The sequence below is a fragment of the Puma concolor genome, chromosome C2, assembly GCF_028749965.1.
Source record: "Puma concolor isolate L17-30 chromosome C2, mPumCon1.1.hap2, whole genome shotgun sequence".
NCBI classification, from domain to species: domain Eukaryota; kingdom Metazoa; phylum Chordata; class Mammalia; order Carnivora; family Felidae; genus Puma; species Puma concolor.
This window is the reverse complement of record NC_141675.1, coordinates 154,397,899-154,415,716: the sequence shown is the minus strand read 5'-3', so window position 1 is coordinate 154,415,716 and position 17,818 is coordinate 154,397,899. Positions and strand designations below refer to the sequence as shown.

Here is a 17,818-nt window from a genome sequence, read left to right as displayed (position 1 = left end):
ACCGCCTGGTGGAGGGGACCCAACATCTGTTTCAGAAACAGCAGGAGGGAAGAAGTGTAAGAGCACGCAGAACTCCCTGTGGGTGGGGCTGCAGAGGGAACAGAAATGGAGCCCTGGCTGGAGGGAAAGAGGGTGTCAAGGAAGGCTGTTGATGAGTTTTTAAGATGCAAATGACAGCACACCTGTGTGCATATGCGGTGACCCGGCAGAGGGGGACCCCGCACAGGAGTCCTGCACCCCAGGACGCAGGGAAGGGCTGGAATCTAGTGCAAGAGCACTGGGGCTGGGGCCACACAGCCCAGTCCCGGAGGAAGGCGGGGGCCAGGGTTCGGACACCTGCGGGTGGGCGTGTGGAGGGGTGCACAGGGCGAGCAGGGACGTGCAGCCCACACCACGGGCTCCTGCACCCCGAGGAACACCGCTGACTGCCTGGGACGCCCGCCCAGGGGCTCACAGCCTGATTCCGCTACTTTGCAGCTCACGCCAGCTGCTCCCCGCTGCCTGGGCTTCCTCGTCTGCAAAGCAGGGCCCCTGCTGGCACCCTCTCCCCAGAGAGCTGCCTCCAGCATTTAAGGGGACAGGGCATGTAACATCACCCTCATCTCAGCACCTGGCAAACAGGGAGCACCCAGTCACCCTTCTCTGGATGCGCGCGAGCCAAGACCCCGTCCCGGCTCCCCTGGGTCCCAGCGCAAAACTAGTCGTCGGGTGTCACTGGAGAAGCATCGCTTTGCTTCCTAATTCACACTGTCACAGAGCTTCCTACGCTCACTGGCTGGCAAGGTGACGTCAGGAACACACCCGAAGGCGGAACCCGCGTTGCCGGACAGACAGGCATTGATGTTACTCAGACGCCTCCAATGGCTGGTTAATATCTCCCTGCGTGTGCAGACGTTTTTACCGGTTGGGGAGAGGCTTTCTGTTCGAGGACAGAAAAGGCTACTGGGGCTAGTTGGCGCTGCCCAAGTCCCTCCCAAGCAACAGGTGGTTGGGGGAGTGGGGCGGGGGCTATTTCATTCTCAGGTTAACCGAAGCCAAGACTCAAGAGGCCAGACGGGAATGTGGCAATAAAATCTTGTCAGACCAACTCCAATCCAGATGGGAAGGACCCTACCGGGTAGTCCTGGCCACTCCCTCTGCTGCAGGGCTGAAGGAATACCCAGCTGGGTCCGGCTCACAAGGATTTAACGCGCCCCTGCTGAGTTTCTCCAGTGCTCGCCCCTGCTGGGGAGAGGGTCCCTTCTAGTCTCACATTTCCTGGGGTGGTTCTGGGTCTGTTGTGTCCTTGCTAGGATTCACAGTAACAACAGCAACAACAACAACAACTAACCACGTCCCTTCTGGTCCTGGTGCTTTAGGTCTTTGTTAATAGTAATACGGTGTAAGCAAAACGTGGGAAAATGGGAAGAAAATTCTTTCTTCCAAATTACTAAAACCATGGTCTCAGACCACACCAGAAATTTATCCCACTGCTGGGTATGTCACCAACAGGTCCATGGAGAGGCACATAAAGATGTTTGGGGGAGAGGGGGGTCTACCCCGCACAGTGGTCCTGGGTCCAAACCCACCCCGTTTACAGAACCGGTAAATCTCACACAAACCCAGTCCTCCACACCCACCTGATGCCCGCTGACCTGATGACAACAAAATGCTTTAATCCCTCAGCCATAACCTGATGTACCAAGGTAGATCCCAGGTTGTCCCCACATGACACCTCTTGAGATCCTCATAGGCCCTCCATCTATACTCTGACTGTCCACGGAGCCGGCCTACTTAGCACCCATTTTATGCTCACCAAAAGGTGCACTTAACCCCACCCCACCCCTAGCCCTGACCCCCTTTATGTGCAGAAATACGACCCCCAACTCAAACACGGCCCTGGAGATAAGATCCAGGAGATATGGCTCTGGTGGCACAGTTACCCGGACTGTCACACAAGGCCACAGATGCCCTGGACCCCTGGTGATGGCGACCCAGATGATGACAAGAACTCCCTGTGGGTGCCTCACAGCCACTCACCCCTCAGTCCCCACCGATCCCTCCCCAAGGCTGCTGTGTCTGGCTAAAGGAACGGTGTTCCTAGGAATGGTAGATCGGAAGGGGACGCCACTTCAATGTCACGATACCAATAATACTAGCAGTGACTGAGCCGTGGGATGTGTCGCACCTCGCCCTGAAAATATTAAAATATTCTCCAATAACCCTAATGACACTCAGCTCTCACCACGAAGTCCAGGCGAGCTGTAGGACTGCTGATTGCTGGAACAGTCACCTTGGTGAGACTCGTGACAGGACTAGCCGGGGGACTAATTTGAAGCAGTGCGGTCACACAAAATGTCACAGCCACTGTGTCCGCAGTGGTGGCTGGAACCCGACAGGATTTTATACTTATCTAAACATCATCAGACTCAATGGCTTCCATGGTCTTAGAGCACCAATTAGCCTTAGACAATTTACTGGCTGAACAAGCGGAGAAATGTGCTATTGCAAATACATCCTGATGTTTCTACATCAATGTTCTACATTCTACATTCAACATTCTACACTGTTTTCAGAGACGGGGAACAAAGGGTTAACATCACCCTCCATCTGGCCTCTTGGCTACATCATTTTAAGAACCCCAGGCTCAAGCCATCTGGGGCTCCACCTGCCAAGTGTTACCTGTCTCTTGCCTCTCCTTGGGCTATTTTACTGCTGCTTATATTTGGGCCACGCCTCTTTAATTCATTTGTCCAATGTGCGTCCTCCAGACTACAACAAGCTGATGCTCGCATGGGGATTCAAGTCCATACCGACTGGGGACCATGTTTCCATATCAGTGTTAGATCAGATAGCAAGATATTTCCATGACCTCCAGTGATAGGTGGGGTCTCTGCCCTTGATGAGCAGGAAGTAGATAAAAAAGATTGAGGGGTGCCTGGGTGGCTCAGTTGGTTGAGCGTCAGGCTTCGGTTCAGGTCACGATCTCAAGGTTCACGGGTTCGAGACCCGTGTCAGGCTCTTTGCTGACAGCTTGGAGTCTGGAGCCTGCTTCAGATTCTGTGTATCCCTCTCTCTCTGTCCCTCCCCTGTTCACACCCTGTCTCTCTCTCAAAAATAAGTAAAACATTAAAATTTTTTTTTAAAAAAAGAAGAAGATTGAGAACTCGATCCATGTTCCCCTTAAGAATAAGGATGATGGGGCGCCTGGGTGGCGCAGTCGGTTAAGCGTCCGACTTCAGCCAGGTCACGATCTCGCGGTCCGTGAGTTCGAGCCCCGCGTCAGGCTCTGGGCTGATGGCTCAGAGCCTGGAGCCTGTTTCCGATTCTGTGTCTCCCTCTCTCTCTGCCCCTCCCCCGTTCATGCTCTGTCTCTCTCTGTCCCAAAAATAAATAAACGTTGAAAAAAAAATTTTTTTTTAAAAAGAATAAGGAGGATGAGGGGCACCTGGGGGGCTCAGTCGATTAAGCATCTGACTTCAGCTCAGGTCATGATCTCACGGTTCGTGGGTTCAAGCTCCGCATTGGGCTCTGTGCTGACAGCTCAGAGCCTGGAGCCTGCTTCGGATTCTGTGTCTCCTTCTGTCTCTGCTCCTCCCCTGTTCATGCTCTGTCTTGCTCTGCCTCTCTCTCTCAAGAATAAATTTTAAAAGTTAAAAATATAAAAAAAAAAAAGAGGAGGATAAAATCTCTCAGGAGGGACAGAAGACCATCAGGGACCATAGGACCAAGCCCCAAATGAAAAACGCTATGCACCTGGGGCATTCTTGTCGGCTGTTATTACTAAGCTGCTTCTCTCTCAGAGCAGAACCAGGAGACGACCCCACCCAAGCAAGACTAAAAACAACAGCTTCGGCCATATCCTGTCAACCCAGGAGCAAACCAGAAGCTCTGGAAACCCGAAAGACCCTGGGTCCGAAAACACCAGCTACCGGGTGGCCTGCCAGTATCGACCAATCAAGACGAGGCACTTTTCTGTCCCTTAGTAGCGTAAGGGACTGGAGTGGGAACACTGGGGGGGATCTTTCTCTATATAAGCAGGGCCTCCCCTTTGTGCAGGGAGGCCAGCATAACCGCTCTCTTGGTGCTGTGTCTCCTTCAGCTCAAGCTGTTTCCCGTGCCTTTGACTTTTGGGTCCGGCCTCATTTCTATCATTGTTGGGCCCAAGAATACGACTTGGGTAACACAGCCACACCTGTGCTCACGGCCACCATGGCTGAGCTGCAGGCTGATGCAGAGAAGTCCAGATCCTGAGTCAGCCACACCTCACCCACCTAGCCCAGGGGCCACACGGTCATGCACACCAGACAAGGTGGACATCTGGGCACAAACCCAGCCCTACCGCCAGACGAACTGCTTCACCCTCAACACCCACCCACCATCACCTTCCGAATCAGGGGCAACCCATTCTGCAGGACCCAGGCCCTGGCAAAATCCGGGCTTCAAAAAAATGAGCTCAGTCCCCGATTTTCCCACCTGGGAAGGAGCGTTTTCCGAACACGACCCAGCACGCTCAGATCAGCCAGGTAAGGAAACACATCTGCGAAGCAACGACTCGTCCAGATACAACAAATGCGGTTGCAAACTAGGATGCCACACCTCGACCTGCAAGCTAACATCGCCACGGCCGTTTTGCGGCAAATACCTCTTCTGAGTTCGGGTAGGAGCTTAGTCCAACGATTGTGAGTTACACGGCCACGTGGGGCCTTGGCTTTGAGTGCTGGTAAAGTCAAATCGGATAAGGTAAAAAACAAGAACCAGTTATTCCCACAACCAGGAGCAAGGTGACTCTGCGTGCAATCGATGGCGGCCAAACGCAGTTGAGACCCCTCTGCACAGCAGCGCCTGGTGTCCACGGCCCGCGGAACGGGCCCCTGCAAACGTCCAGGCAGGAAAAAGTCGAAGGATGAAGTCCTCCACAAACTCTGTCGTTCCTTGGCCGTCTGAGAAATCCAAAGATGAGCTGGGGTTGGGTGTGCCAAGCAGGCACAGGAAGACAGCCCCTCCTGACCCGAGTGCCTTCGGCGCTCGGTGTCCCAGGGGGTCCTTGAGGACATCTTGACTTAAACCCGCCTGAATTCCCAGAAAAGCTCCCAGAGTCCTTCCCAGGCCGAGGCTTGCGCCCCGCTGCCCTCCCGTGGGAACCCCGACAGACCAGGGGCATCTGCAACAAACAGACGCCCTGGGAGAGGTCGGCAGTGCGGCCAAGAATCTGCACCACAGGCCGACTCTGCAGCCATTTCTAAGCCGAATCTTCCATCTAGGGATGGCGGTTTCTGATGGGCTCTTGCCTGGGATGTTCTCGTTCTGCCGTGAGCGGAGGGCCGAGACGCTCACAGGGACTCAGGGTCCAGCTGGACCCACCGCAGAGAATTAAGGATCTGGGGGCACGCTGCTTCGCCCCAGTGACAGCACTAAAAGCACAAGGATTAGGAGCGGAGGCGGAGGGGACTCTACAAAGGGGCTGAAGGGCGTCAGCAGCAGGCGTCTCTCCGGGACGGAGGGGCCGACCCAGTCGTTGGCTGCACCTGAGTTCCGACGGTGCTGGATTTTTCATCGCTGCCCCAACATTCACTGGCCGGGAGCCTGGGGACGAGGCCCTGTGCCTCCGCACGCTGCTGTTTCCTGTGTGTCAGAGGGGGACGCAGTGTGGACGCACTGTGGAGACGGCCCCTGCAAATGGGAAGACGTGGGCGTGCATCACATGCTTAGTGCAACAGCGTAGGTACTCAGGAGATGGCATCTGTTATTGCTTGGGCACCAAGCGGTTTCTCTCAAGTTCATGTGCTGGTTCAGACGTGGAGGAGATCACCCTCCCCTGCCTGTCCCCCCTCCTCGCTCCCCCCCTACCCCCACGTCGATCCTCAGCAGTGCCACCCAAGATCTTCCAAAGCTATCTGACGTGTGTCCACGGGTGCCCCCAGGCTCTCCTCATTCAGCTGGGCACTCTTCCCCCAGAGAATTTTCCAGAGCCTGCCAATAGCTCAGCATGTGGTGAGGCTTGACGAAATGGCAGGCCACGATCTTCTTAAAACGACACGTGGAAAAGCGTAACCCGTTTGGGAAGAAGGTCTGCTCGGAGTGAAGTTCCTCCAGACTGATTTGCAGTTTGGCGAGGCAGAGCCCCACGAAGACGTCTTCCAGCTTAATGAACGGGACGCTCTCCGAGACGTTGTACACCTGACCCGCGACATCGCTGGAGAACACGTAGCCAGTGCCCGAGCAGAAGGGTGGGTACTTGTCCCACGGGTATTCGTACTTACTGACAAACCACTTGTTGTGCTTGTCCCTAATGGGAAACTCGTTCAGTTTTAAGAAGCCGGTGAAAAACCGGGTGGTTCTGTTTTTCTTCAGAAGCAGCTCGGTCAGGTAGTAGACGTTGACGAACATGTCGGAGTCCGTTTTCATCACAAAAGCCGCCTGAGGACAGAAGCGGTGAATCCACTCTATGCCCATCATGGTCTTCAGGGTCAAGTTGAAGTAGGCGTCCATGAAGTCCTTCTGGATAATGTCGCGATGCTGCTGGCTCTCCTGTGCCACCAGTCTCGACAGGTCCTTGTTGGCCGTGGCTCCCAGGAGGAAGAACGTTTTTATTTGCTTGCCACTCACGTTCTTTTCTTTCCCCCACGTGTTCCGGATGACCGTGCGAGCAAACAACTGTTCGTGGGAGGAGGTCACCAGCAGGACAAGGAAAGGGGGGTCCTGCCTGCAGTTGATATCTGGGAGCTGAAGGAAGCTCCCTCTTTCTTTCTTGAAAACAAACGGCTCGCCTTTAAAAGGAGTCAGACTGGACATGCTAAAATACAAACAGAGGGCTCCCAGGACCACCAGCGAGACATATACCAGTCGCATCTTCACAAAAGCCATCTGAAAGGAGCAAAGTGGAGTCGTTAGGTCTCAAAAGGAGGACAGCGTGCTTAGCTCTGCCCCGGGAGGCTTAGCGGGGGGAAGACAGAGACGCCGGGGTCTCGTTGCACAGGTGGAGAGCCGTGCGTCAGCAGTGAGCATGGATGCCCGACAGGGTCGTCCACTCCAGAGCGTGAGGCCGGAGCACGGCGTTCCGGGCCAGCCCGCCCTTCACCCATGGGGCTCTCAGACTCCCCCTCTAACACACGGGATCAGATCTCCCACTGGGTCCTTCTAGCTCTGCCCGTCTGGACTCCATAACGAAATCCAGCCAGAGAACCTGCGAGACTGGAAACCACATGTTCTAGGTCTCAACGTACGAACCATCTGCATTCTTCTCTGACGGAGTCAAGCACCATCCTACCACGCCCAGAAAGAAGCAAGACCAATGTTGTGATCTGTACAACTTTGCTCCCCCTGCCTTACCCGGGAGGCTACCTTCCAAGACCCCCAGCAGGTGCCTGACACTGAGCACAGTGCCGAACCTCGTTCCTATAACTTGCTAATTTTTAAATTAGGCACAGTAAGAGATTAACGGCAATAATGAACAATCCAATAGAGCAGTTTTAATCATACGCTGTAATAAAAGTTATGTGAATGTGGTCTCTCTCTCTCAATATCTAACTGTGCTGTCCTCACCCTCCTTGGGATGACGGGAGGTGACAAAATGCCCGTGTGATGTGATGAGGTGAGCGAGGCAGGCGGGTGACGTTGTGCTAGGCTGCTGCTGACCTTCTGATGAGAGGTCAGAATGGGGACCATCGGCTTGGGGACAGCGGTTGACCGTGGGTGACTGACACCTCGCAACACAAAACCTCAGAGAAGGCGGGGGGGATACCGTACCTTGGTTCTGTCCCTGCTAGAGGTGCTGGTTTTACTTTTTTAGGTGACGTCTTTCAATGTCCTGATTCTTTCGTCTTGTGCCCACACGTGTCTGTCATTGTCAGCAAATCCAGGACCACCCGTGTTAACGTTGTAACATTAAGAAAGGAAATCACTCACTTTCTCCTGGCTCCGATGGACCCTCTGGCTTGAAAGCTAAGCCACGGGGTAGATTCCGGGAGGCAACTTGCCAAAGAGCTGTCAGTGAGTGCCAAGGGGCACTGTCAGGTTCCGGACTCACTTTGTTTGTCCAAAATGCGGATTCTCATCCTCGAGAGTCACTATGAGGAAAAGACAAAAAGAATAGCGCCATTCAAATCAGTCATGCCTCGCCAGCAGCCCCTCCCCATTACATCGGCTGTGCCAGACGGAACCACATTACCACCTACCCGGGTGACCTTGAGAAGCATTTGGGCCCCCCCCCCCACTCCAGCCTCACTTTTCTTATCTGCAAAGTGGGTGTGATCAAGACAAACTCTGCCGCCTGGTTCACCTGTCGACAACAATAACAGCATGCAAATACCCAAGAAGCCTGCTGGGCCTGATGCACTAGGACAGCACCGGGAGCTCAGTAAGGGGACGCGGTGGACTCACAAGTCAGTTTGGGTCCAATTCCTCATGCTGAAAACTGACCTACTACGTAAGAGTCTGTGGCTGAGGCTTACAGAATTTAACACAAGGAAGAAATCCATCTATTCTCAACTCAGTGCTCCTGTCTGCAAAGAGACAAAAAAAGCAGGAAGCAAGACAAAAAAAGCACCTGAGTGGAATGATGAAAGGACCAGGGCGCCTGGGTGGCTCAGTCGGTTGAGCATCTGACTTCAGCTCAGGTCATGATCTCGTGGTTCGTGAGTTGAGCCCCGAGCCCCGTGTCGGGCTCTGTGCTGACAGCTCGGAGCCTGGAGCCTGCTTCAAATTCCGTGTCTCCCTCTCTCTCTCCCCCTTCCCCTTCCCCTGCTTGTACTCTGTCTCTCTCTCAAAAATAAATACACATTAAAATTTTTTTAAAAAAAGAAAGAAAAGGAAAGAACCCTGAATCCAACCTTCCACCGGAGGGCACCCAGCATCAATAAGTAACAGAGCCTGGAACACCACGTTTCAAGCAAAGGAAATACATATCCCCCAGGTTCTGCCCCTCACAGTCTGGCTGAGAGGAGGGAACCCTTAGCATAAAGCAGCTCCACAGACAGAGCCAAGAACAAACAACTGCTCTGCTGTGGAAGCCCCACCTTCAAAACCCACCGGGACCAGTCTGCGTGGCCCAGCTGTCCAGTCAGTAACGGAACAGCAGTTTATTTAGCAGATTCTGGGTCCCTGGCTCTGCTCTTTCAACCTATGAGCACTACAGACACGGACACAGAGCCTGGGAACTGGAGTAGATCAGTATCGTGCATGAATTATAGATCAAGGCAAGCCAGAAGGCGGCAGGTCCCTCCCTCCCTTCTCTGCCTCCTGCCCTCCACGGGCTCCTCCGTAGTTATCACTACAGCTCCAGGCTGGGGCAGCTGTGTTCCTCCTGGGTCGGCGTGCCCAGAGGGCCAGGGGTGTGCCCTCCTAATACTGTACAGGGCTGTGCACAGGTTAGACCCTGGGCACGTTCAAATTACAAGGGAATAAGCAAGTAACAGCACATCAAGGGCCTTTAGGGCAGGGAAAGGCTGTCTGCAGGGAGCCCAGGAGTCAGCATCTTAACGGACAGTCATGTGGAGGGTCCCTTCCCAGGCCAGGTGGGTAAAACTCCTGACCTAAGGCTACAGGGCCTGAAGACAAACGGAATGGAAATCCATCTCCAAGGGCAGGAAAACATCTGCAAAATCAAGTTTAATGGACTGGGCTGGGGCGGGAGTGGGGGCGCGGGGGGGGCAGGAAGGAGAGGACCTCCTCGATCTAAAAGGAAAGGGGTGATGAATGGAACTTCAAGAGATACCATAAAAAAAAAAGATCCCATCAAGAGAGTTCAAAAGCAAGCCACAGAATGGGAGAACATATCTGCCATACATTGATGTGACAAAGGACTATTATCTAGACTCTGTCAAGAACTGCTATGAATCAACAAGAATACCACAAAAACAAACCAAAAAAACCCCACAATTAAAAAAAAAAAATGAATTGTGAACAGGTATTTCACAAAAGAAGATTATCCAAATGGCCAAAACCCAAGGAAGTACATCATTAGTCATTAGGGAAATGCAAATGAAACCACAAGTACCACAGCCACCCATGAGGATGACTAAAAGGAAATGGGCGTGTAAATTAATACAAACACTTCGGAAAGCCGTAATCGTCTGGCAGCATCTACGGCAGGGAAAGCTGGACGCCATGACCCAGCAAACAACTCCTGAGCTCAGACACAACAGAAATGGGGCATGGCCAAGAACGCACGGAACACGTTGCTGCCCGTTAGTGCCAAAACCTGTGATATCCATCTGGGTCCAAACAGGAGAGAGAAGCCACACAGTAATCCAAAGGGAAAGTTTAACATAAAGAATTGTTCCTATAACAAGGGGTGTGAGTGACGAGAGATTAGCAAGAAGCAGAGATCTCTGGGGCGCCTGGGTGGCTCAGCCGGTTGGAGCATCCGACTTTGGCTCAGGTCATGATCTCCGGTTTGTGAGTTTGAGTCCCACATCGGTCTCTGTGCTGACAGCTCAGAGCCTGGAGCCTGCTTCGGATTCTGTCTCCCTCTCTCCCTGCCCCTCTCCAACTCTCTCTCTCTCTCAAAAAATAAACATTAAAAATTTTTTAATCAAAAAAATTTAAAAAAAGAAGTAAAGAGATCTCTAAAAACACAGGAACAGCAGATATAAGGAGCAGAACTGCCCGTAGCAGAGGAGAAACCCTGAGGACAGTCCCCCAACCCGGCCCCGAGATGCAGACCTCCATGACAAGGGCACAGCCTAGCCCACTGACAGCACAGAAGTCACTGTGGGCCCAGAGTCATTTTCACCAAGTAGTCAAAAAAAGAATGAACATGGAGACAAGACACAATACATTGATAAAGGCACAAACGTAAATTAAAAATTTCTTTGGACAGCAGAATGGGCCAATCAAATGTGACACGGCCATTAAAAAATACAAACTTCTGATATACCCACTATGTATTAATCTGATAGACATTATGCTGAATGAAAAGAGCCAGACGTGAAAGTTATATTCTGAATGATTCCACTGATTAAGAAGCTCAAAACCAGGCAAAATATATCGGTGATGATAGAAGCCAGAATAGTCATTACCTTTGATGGAGGGATTATTAACCAGGAGAGGGCACGAGGACCCTTCTGGAAAGCTGCTTTTATTCTTGATCTGGGTAGTGGTTTACATGGGTGTAGACATATGTAAAATTTCACTGAGCCATACGGGTTAAGACGTGTGTATTTTGCTGTATGTAAGTTGTACCACCATTATTTTTTAATAATTTTAATTAAAAATAAATCTCTGAAAAGGGGAGATCTTCTATAACATAGCCCGAATTCATTTGGCCACAAATCTGATTCCCCCCCACCACCACCACCACAGGATGTTTCACGGACCAGTGTATCACAGGACAAACCTGTTTTGTGCCCAGGTCTTAATTTATAAAGAGGAATGAATGACAACCCGGACAAGTCAATGTCATTGAAAGAAAATGTTAATGTTACAGTCTTCTTAGAAACAAAAGACATGGCTTGTCATTCTGGGCCACAGGAAGGTCACAGGTTTTGGTCAGGAAGCAGAAGCAACAGACAGGTTTGAGCCTTTTGTGGTAAAGGCAATACACACAGCAGGGTGAACAGCTTAGGACTGGCTAGTTTGAATAATTCTGGGAGCCAGCTCTGGGGATGGCCCCTAGATACCCAGCACCTGGCCGTGGGATGATCAAGGCAGAGGAATCTTATCTCCTGGGGCACAAGGGCCAGGGAGCAGAGGACCTGTGACTCTGGACAGGTTAGTTTGCATATTCAAGATCTGGTCCTGGCTGGGTCCTACCTTATCCCTAAGAATTGACTCAACCTTGGGGGAGGGGGGGGGGCAGTCCCTCCCCATCCAGAAAGCATTTTTGTTATTGTTGTTTTTAAGATGTCAAAACGTAGTAGCTTACAGAAAATTAAAAATAGAATTAACAGGACCCCAGGAAATGAAGCCTGGGGCTTCCTTTTTCTGGGAGCTCTCAAGTGTTCACGGCTGCTTTAACCTACCAGTTGCTCAGACAAGGAAGACAGGCTCCTTGATCAAAGTGTGCGGTTTCCACAACATTCTACAATATTTCATTCGTTGCCAGGCCAGGACCATCTCCACTTTCCATTAAAAGTCAGCTTAAGATGCCAGACAGCAGATTTTAAAAATCCCTTTTTGTTCATTTCAGGCAGCCTGCTGGGATGGAAGCATCGAGGAATTTGGAAACAGAAGATCTTGTTCACGTCTGGCTCCATCAACAGGGCGCCGTAATTTGGCCCAGGACACTTCAAGGCTGCTGATCTGCGTCTTTGTCTCCAACTGGGATCGTGACGTCTGCCTCACAGGGTGGCTCGAAAGCTCTGACTTCATGGCAGTAATTATTTCCGTCCTGGGTCTTATCCCAGTGTGCCCTCTGAGAGTATCGACTCATAACTCGACTCCTCTTCAAGCTCCACCTGGCCAGCAGTATTCGGCCCAGCGTGCTTCCGGTCACAGACAAGCAGGGGCGCCCTGTTCACGGGGTGACCCAAAGCCAAAGGAGAGCGGACAGAGCGGTCTAGAAGGCCCTCAGAGAGCCTCGCTCCTGGCTGGCTGCTTCCAAACATATAGGATTACAAAGGAAATCAACGACGTTGGAATAAGTGCACCAAAATAGTTTTTAAAGCGCACCAGGGCAATGTGTGCACTTCTTTATTGCAGCATCTGACAATTTCTGGCTCCAGGTCTGATAACTGCCTCAATTTTGAAAGCAGCGGGAGCCATGCCCATATTTGGAAACGTTTACAACTACTATCACGGGATGTGAAATCACGGGTGATTTCTTTGAGAGACAGAGTCACGGCTCTGCTGTGTGGGTCAGTGTCTGCTACGGGCTGATTTGTGTCCCCCTTGAAATTGGGGTGTTGGGAGTCCTGCCCCCCTGCCAGTACCTCAGAACGTGACCTCATTTGGGGACAGGGTCTTTACCAAATCGCCATAAGGTCATCAGGGTGGGCCATCATCTAGTTATACCTCATGTCCTTATGAAAAGGGGGTATTTGGGGGCGCCTGGTGGGTCAATCGGTTAAGCATCCAACTTTGGCTCAGGTCATGATCTCACGATCTGTGAGTTCGAGCCCCATGTCGGACTCTGTGCGGGCAGCTCAGAGCCCGGAGCCTGCTTCGGATTCTGTGCCTCCCTCTCTCTCGGCCTCTCCCCACTCACACTCGGTCTCTCTCTCTTTCTCAAAAAATGAGTAAACATTAAAAAAAAATTTTTTATTGGGGTGCCTGAGTGGCTCAGTCGGTTAAGCGTCCGACTTCGGCTCAGGTCATGATCTCGCGGTCCGTGAGTTCGAGCCCCGTGTCGGACTCTGTGCTGACAGCTCAGAGCCCGGAGCCTGCTTCGGATTCTGTGTCTCCCTCTCTCTCTGCCCCTCCCCCACTCATACTCTGTCTCTGTCTCAGACATAAATAAACATTATAAATTTTTTTTAATTTTTTTTATCTTAGAGAAGGGGGTATTTGGAAACAGACACACACGGGGAAAACACCACGTGAGGATGTACGCAGAGACGGCGTGATGCATCTACAGGCCAAGGAAGGCCAAGATGGCCAGCAACTACCAGAAGCCAGGAGAAGGGCCCAGAGGAGAGTCCCCCTCACAGCCCCTGAAGGAACCATCCCCTGCCCACACCTTCATCTCAGACTTCCAACCTCCAGAGCTGTGAGACGACACCTTTCCGTTGTTTTAAGCCACCCGCCTGGGGTCCGTAGTCACAGCAGCCCCAGGAAGCTAATACGGGGCCCACGTTCGTAACGGAAGAAAGCGCGAAATCACAGTTAGAGGCTCGTGAAAATAAGAACGGAGGGTTTTTTCCGACAGTAGGTGTCGGACCCCAGGTCTGGTGCACAGGGTCCCACACAGCCCGTGGTGGACAGGCTCGCACACCTGAGCCGAGGACGGTCACGCCTCAGAACTACCCAGGTGGCACCTGGAGGGGCGGACGGCACCGTGGAGCTGGAGGCACTGGGGGGACAGCCCCCACACTGCCACTCACTCTTGAGAAGGTGTGTGTGTCCCTCCCTGCTTCTCTCCGCTCCGGCTGGCTGGCTGGCTCACAGCCGAACTGGGGCCTGGCAGCCAGGCTGGGGTCGAGCAGAGGGGGGCGTCTGTGAGCTGCACCCGTTTACCACTTTGGGAGATAAAATGTACTTGTTTTGTTTTTGTTTTAAGAGAAAGAGAAAGAGCACAAGCAGGATAGGGTCAGAGGGAGAGACAGAGAGAATCCCAAGCAGGCTTCATGCTCAGTAGAGTCCAACATAGGGCTCGACTCCACAACCCTGGGATCATGACCTGAGCCAAAATCAAGAGTCAGATGCTCAACCGACCGAGACACCCAGGTGTCCCTAAAATGTACTCTTTAATTATATTTTTAAAAATTTTTTTTAATGTTTTTTTTTTTGAGAGACAGAGAGAGAGCGTGAGCGGGAGAAGGGCAGAGAGAGAGGGAGACACAGAATCTGAAGCAGGCTCAGGCTCCAAGCTGTCAGCACAGAGCCTGAAGGGTAGCTCGAACTCACGAACCATGAGATTATAATCTGAGCCGAAGTCAGATGTTTAACCGACTGAGCCACCAGGGGCCCCTTTTTAATTGTATTTTAAAAATTTTTAATGTCAATTTATTTTTGAGAGAAAAGGACACAGAACATGAGCAGAGGCGGGGCAGAGACAGAGGGAGACACAGAATCCGAAGCAGGCCCCAGGCTCTGAGCTGTCGGCACAGAGCCCGACGTGGGGCTCAAACTCACAAACCTCAAGATCATGACCTGAGCAGAAGTCAGACGCTTAACTGACTGAGCCACCCAGGTGCCCCTTAATTGTATTTTTAAAATGGTTACACTGGCTGACAATTTAAAATTATTTTCCTGATTAACAAAATAAACTTCAGCTCTGTTTCAACCCCTCTCTGGTTTACAAACTGTTTTACCTTCTATCCTGGCTCCTGCGAGACTCAGCAGAAGCCCTCAGGAGGCGGCCAGTGGATGCGGCCTTCCCCACCAGCCGCCCCGACCGTTGTGCAGCCCGTGGCCGAGTCATGCGCGGGCGTTTAGAGGGGTCTCCTCCTTAGTGGAAGGACATTCAAGTGTCCCAACCCAGGGGAGGGACGTCTTGGCCTTTCACATCATCTCATGAGCCCATCCAAGAGCTGTGAACAGAAACCCCTTCATCATCCGTCTTTCCTGCTGCTGGTGGCTGAGGGACGCTGTGTCAGTGAAATGTCCCCACAGGTCTGGCCTCAGGGGCATCCTGTGCCCGTCTTTCCAGGCTGACCAATGAGGACAGGAACGTATCCTGTCAGAAGAGCCCTCGGCGTGGCCCGTGGCTGTCACAGGCAGTGAGCATTTGCCCTCATCCCAGGCCCTCCTGAGAGGCCCCCCTGTGCCAGGCCGGGGTCCGGGTGCCAGGAGCTCCACGATGAAGACAGACCTGGGAGGGGCTCACGGCCCACAGCGTGCGCAGGACAACAGCTACTGCTGAACACAGCGAGGAGGACCGTGTGCCGGACAAACACTCTCCGACCAGGCTCCCATCGGCTCCTCAAATTCCTTTCCCGAAGAGGCCTTGACCTTCAGACTTCTGCCCAATTTTAGCTAGAATCCTGCTAGGTTGGTTTGGCCAGACCCCCGAGCTCTGATGTTTCTTTCCTCTTAAGAACCTCTCATCTGCGGGGCGCCTGGGTGGCTCAGGCGGTTAAGCGTCCAACTTCAGCTCAGGTCATGATCTCGAGGTTCATGGGGTTTGAGCCCTGTGTTGGGCTCTGTGCTGACAGCTCAGAGCCTGGAGCCTGTTTCAGGTTCTGTGTCTTCCTCTCTCTCTGCCCCTCCCCTGCTGCGCTCTCTCTCAAAAATAAATAAACATTAAAAAATTAAAAAATAAAAGAAGTTGTCATCCACTGACTGCCCCCGCCCCCCACCACCGCCCTGCTCCTTGGCTACACATCCCACTTGTCTGTGCCATATTCAGAGTTGAACCCACCTCTATCCTGGGGTCTCCCCCCACGGTGATAGTTCCTGCCACTTTATCCGCTGACCAGCTCTGGTTTTTGTTGGAGAGCGTAGAGGAGAGAAGAGAGGTCTGCCGGGGCGGGGGTGGGAGGGGATGCTCCGGGGAGGCTGAGGGGCAGAGGCAGGGAATCCGGAAGGGCCTGGTGGGTTCCAGAAACAGGGCAAGTTGTACCAAAGGAAAATCTGGGTGTCAGGCTAGAGACCAGGCAGGGCAGGCTCAGGACCTTGCATTTTCTGAGGACCCCAGGGAGCCCACAGTCCTTCCCGAGGCTTCCCACCCTGATGAGTCTGGGGTCCGATGGGGCCTCTCTCGCCTACTCATAAGACAACAGAGAAGCCTCCTGCTAACTTTGCACATGGCCGCTCCAATCAAACCAAGGAGGCATCTGAGGAGATACAGTGCGGGATTCATGCCAATGATCAGTTGTCTCCGAGTCGATGAATTTAGAGCTTTCAAAAGGCATTTTTCAGGAATGACATTTTAGGCAACAAAATACCGCAGACTGGGCGGTACTTTGAGCAACAGACCTTTATCTCTCGCAGCTCCGGAGGCAGGAAGTCAGAGATCAGCCCGCCAGCATGGTTGGGTTCTGGGGACAGTCCTCCTCGTGGCTTGCAACAGCCGATTTCTCACTGTGTCCCCACGTGGCGGGGGGGGGGAGAGAGGAGGAGAGAGGGAGAGACAGAGAGGGAGGGGAAGGAAGGTGCACAGGGGCTCCCTTGGGTTCTTGGGTCTCTTCTTTACAAGGACACTAATCCCACCACCACACAAGCCCCACACGCATGACCTCATCGGAACTTCATTAGCTCCCAAAGCCCCCCCACCCCCGTAAATGCCACCACATACATGAATTTGAGGGGCAGGGAGCACAGTTCCATCCAGAGCAAGGATCGTCCTCCAGCATTCACTGAGCACCTACTACGTGAAAGGCTGTGTCACCGCGAGCAGTCCCGGGGTCTCCTGAGACTCCTTGCATCGTTCCTCAATTACATGAACTTACTACCCAGAAGAAAATGTCGCCTTTCCACGCTATCCGCTGTGCTTCCCACTGGGAAGGGCCATTTCCAGACGCTCTAGACTCATTCCCTCCTGAACATGGACAAGATGATCATACCTGGCCTGGTGACACCAACCCAGACACTGAGAGAGACGTGAACGTGCTCGGGGGGTCTAGAGGCACCCCTGCTGCCCCCTTGCTCTGCACTCTACTCCCTGCTGAAGCTTTCTCTATTAAAAAAAAAAAAATGTTTCACTAGCAGCTCTCAAGCCTTCGGAAACCAAAATCACAGCTCAAGGTTTTTAAAACCTGATTCCTTTAAACCTCTGAAGCGTTCTTTCCCCAAACAGTCCAAATAACACTGAGCAGTTGTACGGGACAGTTGTATCCACAGCGTCAAAGGGAGCGACGGCAACAAATAGTGTCTGTCCACAGATTCAGGAAGGGCCAATCTACAGTGGGCTTCTTTAAATTTTTTTTTTTTTCAACATTTATTTATTTTTGGGACAGAGAGAGACAGAGCATGAATGGGGGAGGGGCAGAGAGAGAGGGAGACACAGAATCGGAAACAGGCTCCAGGCTCTGAGCCATCAGCCCAGAGCCTGACGTGGGGCTCGAACTCACGGACCGCGAGATCGTGACCTGGCTGAAGTCGGACGCTTAACCGACTGCGCCACCCAGGCGCCCCTACAGTGGGCTTCTTTTTTTTTTTTTTTCAACGTTTATTTATTTTTGGGACAGAGAGAGACAGAGCATGAACAGGGGAGGGGCAGAGAGAGAGGGAGACACAGAATCAGAAACAGGCTCCAGGCTCTGAGCCATCAGCCCAGAGCCTGACGCGGGGCTCGAAC

The 17,818-nt window shown here is 52.5% G+C and overlaps 1 protein-coding gene across 3 annotated transcripts in view; it reads right to left on the bottom strand.

The window, feature by feature from the left end:
• Positions 1–5,836: 5,836 nt before the first annotated feature.
• B3GALT5 (beta-1,3-galactosyltransferase 5) overlaps positions 5,837–17,818 on the bottom strand; it is a 37,904-nt gene continuing 25,922 nt past the window's right edge. The window contains exons 3-6 of one of the 3 annotated variants that reach the window (XM_086676000.1): positions 16,498–16,602; positions 15,941–16,109; positions 7,729–8,048; positions 5,837–6,846 (exon numbers count right to left, since the gene is read on the bottom strand). In XM_086676000.1, coding sequence (XP_086532126.1) covers positions 5,911–6,846 — 936 coding nt within the window. In that variant the 5' untranslated portion in view covers positions 7,729–8,048; positions 15,941–16,109; positions 16,498–16,602 and the 3' untranslated portion in view covers positions 5,837–5,910. The remainder of the gene's footprint in view (positions 6,847–7,728; positions 8,049–15,940; positions 16,110–16,497; positions 16,603–17,818) is intronic. The other 2 variants (XM_086675999.1, XM_086676001.1) reach the window with 2 other exon arrangements.